The 11078-nt window shown below is 32.8% G+C and overlaps 1 protein-coding gene across 1 annotated transcript; it reads right to left on the bottom strand.

Annotated features, from left to right (window-relative positions):
* Positions 1–1876: 1876 nt before the first annotated feature.
* Positions 1877–7540, bottom strand: LOC140887621 (protein PTST, chloroplastic). The gene is made up of 9 exons (XM_073295003.1): positions 7432–7540; positions 7279–7331; positions 6947–7193; positions 6724–6813; positions 5312–5380; positions 5114–5219; positions 4477–4565; positions 2293–2405; positions 1877–2210 (listed from the first exon to the last, which is right to left on the bottom strand). The coding sequence occupies exons 2-9, from the start codon at positions 7323–7325 to the stop codon at positions 2108–2110; spliced, it is 864 nt and encodes a 287-aa protein (XP_073151104.1). The 5' UTR covers positions 7326–7331; positions 7432–7540; the 3' UTR covers positions 1877–2107.
* Positions 7541–11078: the final 3538 nt, after the last annotated feature.

Here is an 11078-nt window from a genome sequence, read left to right as displayed (position 1 = left end):
ATCTCCATCTTTTTTAAAAATATTAATTCGTTAATTGCAAGATCATACCATAAATAATTGTTGTAATTTTTAGCTTTTATGATGAGAAAAATAGTTAAATTTTTAAATTTCAATGTTTACATATATGATATGAGTGTGTTGGTGTATTCTTTATTTATTATTTTGGATCAAAACTTTATTCTATTTGAATTTATTTATTTTAACATCGGTATGTAATTAAATTCATAAATATATTTTAATAACGTTTGAAAATATGACATTTTCTATATAATTATGAACTAATGATTTAATTATTTAGCTCAATAGGTCCTTACACAAATTTTTCGAGCGTCGTTGTTTTGACCATTCCTATTATTAATCATAAGAAGAAGTAGTGAGTAATGCTAATGAATAGTTTTGTAAAAATTTATTTATAAAAAAAATAAAAATTTACCTTCAAAACATTTACTTTTAAGTTACAGAAATCTATAACCGATTTATCCATCTTCAATTCTTGTAAAAATATTCTTTCGTTAATTGCAAGAGCATCTCATAAAATAATTGTTATAGTTTTTAGCTTTTATGAGGAAAAAGTAGTTAAATTTTTTTAATTTCAACTTTTACATATATGATATGTGTGTCTTGATGTGTTTTTTATTTATTATTTTGGATTAAAAATTGACTCCACTTGAATTGATTTATTTCAACATCGGTGTGTAATTTAATATATATATATATTAATAAGTTTTACAAATATGATATTTTCTAATATATATTTATGAACTCATTATATAATAATTTAGCTCAATAGATCTTACGCAAATTAAAATACTTAAAAAATTTTGTTATAAAAATATGTTCAGTCTGTTTACAAACAAATAAAAACCAAAGTATTTTGATGTTTTAATCTTTTAAAAAAGTGGATGAGTATTTAATTAAGATTTTTGTTGAAAAATTTTGTTCACTATGTTTACAAGAAAATAAAAACAAAGTAATTTGGTATTTCTTTTTGAAAACTGGATCTTTACCTAATATGCACACACTTTGTCAATTACACAATAGAAAAACTTTGACATTGGTCACACTTTTATAATTGATATATTTATAATTGGTTAGATTATTATTATAAGTTTGCCAAAACAATTTTGTTACCAGAAATTTTTTTAACATAACATTTGTGCATCTATCAAAATTTTTGTACGTCTTTTAAAGATTCCTGCTCACGCACAATTATGACCCATTTCTTATGGGGAAGACCATAAAAACCGTACGTTAGCTCTGATAAACGGACTATTAACAAGAAGATGTTACATAATTCCATTGCAAGAATGCCAAGAAAAGCCTACATATGAAAACAATGTGACATGGGAATTCATTGTAAACAAATAAACAATACAATTTTTTTTAACATTAATCAATCAAACATAAAAGTTGTGAATAATATAAATCTTATCACTATAAAAAATTAATCGTTAAAACAATAATTCAACCCGTCTTTTTTTCATGACGAGACGAATTTTCTCAATACCCGTTTTAACCGACTTTACCCAAATACCTATATCTAATTAATTATAAATAAATAAAAATATAAAATTATATATATATATATATACATATATAACAAATTATAATTTTTAACATTGAAGTCACGCCTACGTTTGTGGCGTGACATCACTTTAGGTTTTTTTAAAAAAAATTCAAGTCACACCGTTTCCGTAGATGAAACTTTGGTTATTTCACGCCTAAAGCTTTGGCGTGATAGATTCGAAAATCTTTTCATTTTACACTAATTATAAATAATTTTTACTATGAACATTGAGTAAGAAGGGCACATATACTTTGATACATGCAAACGCATTCAAGATTATTCACAAACATCAATTATCCTAGGGAAAAAAATAGATCGATACGCCGACAATTTCAATACAAGTAAAATATTACAAAGAATCCAACAGATAACTTTCAGAAGAGAAGCTACATAGAATTATTAACAAATAGATACAAATTGGTTCCACGCGTGTTTTATTAGTTGGCTTTTATTTGGCCATTATTGGATATAAAGAATAGAAAAAGTAGGTGTGGCAACAAAACTTTAAAAACTCGGATGAAAGAAACCAACGAATTGAAGCTATTCTACTATCAGTAAATTGTTCTGCATTAACCCCTCCCCGACGGTGGGAAATTCAGGTGATAGTTGCCATTCCCCATCTACCAAGAACTTGATTTCATACCTTCACAATCACAACATAACAAATATATTAACAAGGCATAAAATGACTTCCTGATCAAAGATTCGTGTCGACCCAATGGTACCTTCCACGTCTCAGCAACAAAGTAGTTGAGAATGTTGTATACGAATCAGTGTACTCTGGCGATAGATGCTCACCTTGACTCCATCCATCGAAGGATCCCATTACTTGCACACTCTGAAAATCAATCATTGAACAAATTCATATTTTCAGACTGAGTTTTATAAATTGCAGCTTATATTAATGGTAGGATAAAATGCTAGTTCCAAAACTGGTCATATCCGACGCCCCTAGGGTGGAGAAACTAGACTTGGCACAATAAGCAAATATGTTGAACTGTGACTCTGCATCGTTCATTGTTTCACAAAAATGACGAAACCATGATACTCCAAGAGTTCAATGTACCCATTTATACACCACTCACAATGGCATCCCACCAGCAATGTAGGTCACTACGGAAACTCCCATATTACCAGTCAAGACAACTAGCAAATCCTAAATAACTTTATTTAACTAGAGAAGGCATTTAAAGAAAGAATTGCATCAAACACAAGCATTCCTACACAAATTAAGTAAGCTAACACAGAGCATGGGGATATACTTGTTTTTTTTCCTAGAAACGTTTTCCATCTCCGGATATGAATCAAATATTGCTGTCTCAATCAATTTATCTCCTTCTCAAGAAATTCCCTCTCACCATATCTTAATATCTTTCATCACAATAATCAACTTTCATCCAGTTTTAAAAACATTCAAAAATACACTGTCAATGCATTTATTTAAATAGATATAATGGACCTCAAAATTTTCAAAAGGTCCCAAACACCATTAAAAAAACTAAATAAATGATGTAACATTATTAACTCAATACATTCTTATATGAAGTGATATTCATAGTAAGGAAAATGTCAGTCAACAAACAAACAAAAATACACCATATTTTTGTTATAATCTCGGAATACATCTCCAGAAAACAAATCTTAAAAATGCATGAGATGAAACCGAGCATTGGCGCATGCCTTGGTTCTTTTGAGTTCTGACTCAGCATTCAAGGAAACAAAGTATCAAACACAAGACATAATGGTTAGCCAAATGTCATTTCATCCATTTATGTGCGTCAAATATATTGATTAACTCTCACTACCTTTGATATGTCGAATTTCTGCAATCTGAGATGCAAAATATATCAATAGACATAGTGGACTTCCCTACTATGCTTGATATACTTAGGAATGAATCTGATCACTCACATGCCCATGTCCATAAATAATTATACATCTATTGGTGCACATTAGCCAACAATCACTCACTCGGTTAAGATTATATGATCGAGCATCTCAGAGTCCTCAGGGTAATGCAATACATTGACCAAGACCCCAACTACTGAGCTGAGATTGTACCTTAGATTGGCAAGCACTTTTGCAGTTTTTGTATACAGGGATGTCAATTGGACATCAGTCCAGGTAAACATGGATCATTTCTGAAAATCTTGGGGAATCTAATTGTATCATGAATTTAAGCAACCAAGGAACATCCACAAAAAGCACGGAAGGTCAAACTGTACTTTGGAAATATATCTAATTGAGGTAGATAATATCATGTCTCTAAAATATGTTGAATCTTCAACTTCTGCAATAAACCAGGTACGATACAAGTAAAATTTATCTAACATCCTGCCTTAAAATTCACATGCACTATTTTTTACCCCCAAACAATTGTATTCCTCATTGCTTACTTGAGCGTCAGATGGGTTTCAGGGGTAAACACGATGCCCTCTAACAGTTGGTTTCGTGTCTTAGGTCACCGTCGTTAGATGACCTTCAGAGAACCGGTAATTTCAATAAGAGTTTTGTGACAGGAGTTACACTGAATCCTTTCTGCGTAAAATCAGTAGCAAAATCTTGATAATGAAATCTGTTATCTGAAGCAGGCATAAGTCCATATCAGATAGTCTGATTGTGTCCTAGACACACCAACCTACTTTGTGTAGTGTCGGGGATAATGAGTTTCTACTCTGGAAATTACTGAGGCCTCTGCACACATGTTTAAAGCCTTGATAAATCATACTAACGACGTAGATCTTTTGCACAAAATTTATAATCAGATAAATTCGATAATTTAGAAATGTCATTGATAATTTTTTCTTGACAGCTTATGTCTATCCATGTAATTAAAACAATTATAAAATCAAATCCTTTAAGATAAGCACATTTAAGTTTTAAAGTTGGTAAATTCTTCATTAACTTACTTCTGCCATGCCAGACCAGAACAAAGGAACCTCTTGCAACTGTGCAGTGTCCACATCCTTGATCTGTTCCTCCATTTTTTCTTGGACAGCTTTTTCATAAACCGCATTTAAAGGAAACCAGAGAGCACATAGTCACCAAAACAGGCCTTCTAATAGCCGATGTATTGCCAAAGGCAAGAAAAAAGCCGACAGTAATTCAATTTTTTAGCCGTTCTAGGGCATCAATTTTTTTTCCATTAGCACTCCGTTTATGGTGATAATATAGAGTTAACTAAAGTAACACACATTATGATTCAACTTTAACAAAAAGAGTTTATAAAGTTGAGACATCCCGGAACATCCTAGTGCTTTAAGCCATAACCTTCAATTCTTATCTGTCACATGGGAAAAGAAGAGTGCAACTGATGTAAAAGAACCAAAGCTCTAATTTATCACTTTTACTAAAACTCTAATTTCAGCTTTTTAAATGCTTAAAAATCTGCAAAAGCCAAACCAGACAACCTAAAAACATTTTAAAGCGCAAATAATTAATTAAACGATTTCTTTTCTTTTTCTTCTTTCTTTTCATGGAGAAAAGTTTTCGATCTAGCTAATCTTTAAGAACATCAATCTATAAACTTCCATGTATAGCCTATACCTTCTAGCCGAGAAAGAAGGTGAGACTGAATGTACTTTCCATTAATCTTCCTTGACCCATCTGGAATAGTATAATTCGCAATTTCTTGTGCTAAACCAATCAAAGCCTGCAAGTCAAAGACCATTGATTCCAAATATGGACAACATAATGTCTCTGGGAACTATATTAGAACATTGAAGCAGTTATTGGAATATGTACTTGAATCTCAAGTTCCATGACGGCAAGTTCGCTCTTGAAATTGACAAGGGCATCTTCACTGACTTGTATCTGCATTAACAAAGGTCAAATAATGTCTTGATCCATATCACGCAACTAGGTGAAACCACATGCTGCAGTGCATGCTTGTCACAGACACGTGCATATTTCTGAAATGCAAGTTTTAGGTTTTAATATGTCAATGGACATCATAATTAAACTAACCAATGAGTTCACGATAACATATTCCATCTGTAGTTGTTTTCTATAGCTATAATCCTATCATTGTAAAGTTTTTGGCTAAACCCAATTTTAAATAAATCAATGTCTCCAGTGTTAAAACCTGCGTAGCAAAGAGTGTTGAGTTTACAATCGAAGGAAGGTAGCAATATATTTCTTCAATTCAGCTCAGTGATTTGTCAAGGTACATACACCTCATCTCTATATTACAACACGAGAAGCATGAAAATTGCTGAAGCACAATCAGCTCATGTTTGATTTTACGAACCAATAAGCTTGCAGTTATTGATGACTCAATAGCACAATTTGTTTATGGCCCCCAAATATGATATTGGTCAGTCGGTGGAACCGATATGAACCAATAGCAGGAACACATGGCAAGCAAAATTATATGAGTGAAAGCTATAATTTATTCAATATCATAGAACCCTTTTAACATAAAAAGCATTCCAACAACTACTGCTAGTCAAGTAATATCCATGCTAATTTGCAGTTACCATATTAGCATACACAAAAAACAGTGTTATAAATGGCGGTCGAGACGGCTGCCTAGGCAGTAGGCGGCCCTCGACTGCCGGCGGGGGCCCCCCCCCCCCCCCCCCCCCCCCTTCTTCTCTCTCTCTCTCTCTTGTCTAAGGCGATCTCTATAGGCGGTCCGAGGCTATCCGACGGGAGAGGCGGAAGAGTAGGCGGTGGAGGCTGCCGAGCGGGCCGCCGAGACGGTCAATGATTTTAAAATACCAGTCAAATGTCAAAGCCAAATAATTTTAAAAACCAATTAAAGTCAATCAATTTAAAAAACCATAGACATAAAAAAACCACTTCTCGCTATCTTTTGTATTTACTTTTGGTTTCAAGTATCCTCCACCATCAGCCACCACCTATCTCAAACCGCCTCCCGCCGCCACCACCTTGATTATCTTGTTAGTTTGCATTTATATATTTATTTGCACTTGTCTATATTGTATTACATTGTATGAAGCTTCTTTATGTATAAACATTATTTAATTACATATATTCCATAAAAAAATGATGACTATTTGTAATTACATTGCATGATTATATATATATATATATGTAATTATAAAAAATTGCTAAATAAATTTCAACCGTCAAGGTGGCCGAGGCCGTCCATTTACAACATTGACAAAAGGAAAATATTTAGCAACTCAAACCTGGCGCTTCAGAAACCGATTCTGTTGATTTGCTTCACTCAACTTCTTCAAAAGATTTGATCTTTCAGAATCAAGAAGTAATGCCTTTAACTGTTACGAAAGAAGACAATTAGCAACAAGGTGACTGTGCCACCCACAAATCAAACTTACTGACAGACATACAAGAAGCATATATGATTTATGTTTTAAAAAAAAAATGCAGTGAAACAAAAAAAAATCTCACATCTTCGCTGGTTGGTGTTTCTAGAAGGGCTTCCTCAAGTAAATCCTCAGATTCAGACTCCTCATCCTTAGCGTACTGGTTTGACTGTAGTGCAGAGAATTCCTCCTCCAGACTAACAGGGGTACAAAATACTTTCCAAGGGCGACGGTAAACGGAACCAACAGAAACACAGTTAAAAATTTTCAATTTCTTTGCATTCCAGCCAATTGCATTGCCTTCAAATTTACCAGTCCGTTCCATACTTATCCTAACAAGTTTGACAAAACCATCTAATTATAGCATCAAATAGAAACGAAAGACAAAAAAAAATCTGGTGTTGAATAAAGGATCACCTGGTTAAACATTGTTGCACGGAACTGCCGATTATACTGCTGCCCATATTTTCCTGGAAACCAAGAATCAAATCGCAAAACAATGAGTAGGAAAGATAGTTAATCAAATATAAATCTAGGATTATATGAATTGGGATTAGCTAACAAACTTACGGGGAGTAATGTCTATAAAATCAGTGAACTTGGGTGCTGTGATGGTGTTTGAGTGGAAGTGTGAGGCGGAGAAGCAAAGATGAGGTAAATAGGAATTATTCTATGATAACTTACCACATGATATATCAATTTACATAAAAATATAGGGGTCTCACATGATCTAATGGTATTAAAATATGGGGACAAACACTCCCAATATAGCATACACTAATTCGGTAAATAGATCAACACGTGGCGCCACCCAAAACGGGATTTGACCATACTAACCTAATGCACCCGACTTTTTCTCACCATTTGATAACCTCTTGATTCGGTTTAGAATCGAAAATCGAACCATTAAAATTTGGCTCACATTTCTGTTTTTGGATTTTCATTTTTTTTTTTTCAGCTCGGTAAATTGAATCAAAAATCGATTTTATTTTAATTTCTTTTAAAAACCCAATTGTTATGATCAAAATATGTTTAAAGGGAGTTAAATACAATTTAAAATATTTTGTGGTTAACAATATCTCATTATTGGAATTTGAGGTTAAGAATATCTCATTATTAGAGTATTAAACAATTAACTGAACACTGAGAAATTATATTATATTCAACTTTTACATCGAGCGAAAATTATTCGAAATAACTCCTCTAAAACCGATTAAGCATTTTCTACCTCATTCGAAAAAATTTCAAGTTGAAATAATAAAAAATTGGTTGAAGCATTTTATCAAGGAGAAATTGGCAATAAATTCCCAATTCAAACATGAACTTTGTGATCAGTCTCTAATGCATAAAGTTTTATTCTACACTGCCTCATAAATCAAAATCTTTATTTTAACTCCTCATTTCACATTTTTATCTCATTTTCCCATTAAATTTTATTTTATTTCTTTTCTACTTTGTTCTCATCTTCATGTGAAGAAGCCCTAGCTCTCCCCCAATTTCATCTCTTCTTTCCTCCGATTTCTATCCCTTCGGAAAGTTCATTCCCTAGTTCTTATTCTCACGTGAAGTCTAGCTACTCTTCTCCCTCAATTTCAACGCTTCTCTCCTCCGATTTCTATCCAGCGGAAAGTTCATTTCATATCTACTGATTTCTCTCTTCCCATTCATTAACGTTTTTTTCCTATTTTATTTTTTTCCCATTGTTCAACCTGAAGTCTAGAAAACGTGATCTATAGTGACGTCTGCACCCACCAAGAAAACCACGGACAGCAAAAGGGAGTCGGGAGCAATCTGTTATTAGGTAAAAAACACACGAATCTTACCTTTATTTTCTTTCATGAAGCCGAATTTGTTTTCCTTTTTTCCTTTTTCTGACTGCTATTATTGCTGCAATTTTTAATGGGTTCTTCTTATTTTAGTTTGAAATCGACTGTGATGGTGTGTGTTTTATGGTTACTGCTATATTGATAGTCGCGTTGCTCATTGGGGCGGTGATTTGAATTTTAGTTGATTGGTATTTGGCGAATGTGATTATGGTTTTTGAATCAAATTGGGGGTTTGTGTCATTGAAGATGAGCTCTTATTTAATGAAGGAGATGAAAAAAGTTTGAATTTTCATGAAACAGTGTATTATATATACTCGGATCAAATCTAAAATTTGCCCTAAAATTAGAATCAAAATCATTTAAATAAAATATTTGGCACATCTTTGTTTGTTTTTGCGCTTGTTCGTTCAATTTGTGTCGAATTCTCTTTGGCATATGTTTGTTTCTTCTATTTATGGCGGTTTTTTCCTCAAATATTTCTTATTTTTATTGAAAATTTGCTGATCTGTTTTCGACACGTGCTGATTTTTGTTTGAATTATGCTGATTTTGAAGCAGTGCATGATAATCCGATGAAATCTATTAAATTATGTTGCATTTCGTTATGACTTATGGCAGACTGTTTTATTTTTTTATTTAGAAATGGTTCGAAAACGAGTAGGATCTGAGGTGAAAGCTAGTACCCGGAGGCCGTATGAGACACCGAGCCGTTGCTCTGCTTCAGTATTTCGGAATATGATGGAAGAACTTTCACCTGTAATCGGGAGAAGACAAATACAGTGGATAAAAGATTCTTCATTCTCGGAATGGTTGAAGATGCCAAAGCTTAGGTTTAGTTCTTTGAAGGTTGAAGCAGTGTTGAAAATGTTTGATGTTCAGTCTTTGTCTTTCAAATTTGGAGATGGTAGTGTATCGGTTCCTTTTAAGTCGTCAGAGTTTTCCATTGTGATGAGGTTAAAATATGTTGGAAAACCAGTGAATATTGATTTGAAAATTGAATCTTTCTTTGTAAATCGTTATTTTGGGGGTAATGTAATCAAGATGATCCGGTCAAGTATTTGTTTGAAACTTCTTGAACTAGCATGTAATATGAAAAAAAAGATGTGTTGAGGACTTTGAGAGGATGTTTATCTTATATTTATTCAATTGTGTGATTTTTTTGATTGAAAATTATTCAACTCCATGATTTATTATGCCATATCTTGATGATCTGGATCATTTTTTCGATTACCCGTGGGGTGATGCTGCTTACCGATTCCTTAGCAAGCAAATTTCTGCACATATCGGTGATGGACAAGGTGAAGTAGAACGAAAGAAGTACCTAGATGGTTGTTTAGTCGGGTTGATGGTTAGTATTTATTGTCCTTAATACATTAATCATCTAACATTTTCTTCTTGTTCATACTTAATCTAATAATATTTCAATGTGGGCATGGTTGTACGAGAGTGTACCTTTGTTTGCTATTCAGGAAAGTTTTAGGAAATTTCCCCGTGTTTTTCATTGGGCGAAGTGCAAAATCCTAACAATGTTGATTCTGCCGAATAATTGTTTAACGTAATTACGAGGATGAAGGTCTTATGTTGATGAAGTTGGTACTGTATTTTGGTAGAATTGATGTTGAAATTTCTATTTATAACTATGTTGATGAAGGTGGTACTCTATGTTGTTGAAATGGATGTTTAATTTTCATGTATAACTATGTTGATGAAGTTGGATGTTTAATTTTGGTATAATGGATGTATAATTCTCAAATCACAATTAGACGTTATTATACTTCATTTTCAAGCAATTATACTATGTATCGTTATAAATGGTACTGCGTTTCTGATCAAGAACCAACACCACAATGTAAAACATGTATGGAAGATGTACCAAATTTAACAAATTCTCATACCATAATTAGACGCTATTATACTTCATTTCCAAGCAAAAGTACTACGTATCGTTACAAATGGTACTACGTTACTCATCACGCACCAACACCACAATGTAAAATATGTATGGAAGATGTACCAAATTTAACTGATTCTCATACCACAATTAGAGGTTATTATACTTCATTTTCAAGTAAGTAGTACGTATCAATACAAATGGTACTGCGTTTCTGAACCACACACCAACATCACAAAGTAAAACATGTATGAAAGATGTATCAAAATTAACAAATTTTCATACCACAATTAGAGGTTATTATACTTCATTTTCAAGCAAAGGTACTACGTATAAATTCAAATGGTACTGCGTTTCTGACCAAACACCAACACCACAATGTAAAAAATGTATGAAAGATGTACCAAATATAAAAAAATCTCATATCACAATTTGACGTTATTATACTTTATTTGCTAGCTAAAGTACTACGTATAGATATAAATGTTACTGCTTTTCTGA

The sequence above is a fragment of the Henckelia pumila genome, chromosome 3 (assembly GCF_033568475.1).
Source record: "Henckelia pumila isolate YLH828 chromosome 3, ASM3356847v2, whole genome shotgun sequence".
Lineage (NCBI taxonomy): Eukaryota > Viridiplantae > Streptophyta > Magnoliopsida > Lamiales > Gesneriaceae > Henckelia > Henckelia pumila.
Note: the sequence above shows the minus strand (reverse complement) of the source record. Positions and strands in the feature narration are given on the sequence as shown.

Excerpts from the sequence above, each read along its gene's own strand:
- LOC140887621 (XM_073295003.1), bottom strand. The coding sequence starts at position 7,325 with ATGGGCAGCAGTATAATCGGCAGTTCCGTGCAACAATGTTTAACCAG. Across the intron at positions 5,381-6,723 it reads ATCGGTTTCTGAAGCGCCAG|ATACAAGTCAGTGAAGATGC; the intron begins GTTTGAGTTGCT and ends TTGTTAATGCAG. Across the intron at positions 5,220-5,311 it reads TCATGGAACTTGAGATTCAA|GCTTTGATTGGTTTAGCACA; the intron begins GTACATATTCCA and ends TTTGACTTGCAG.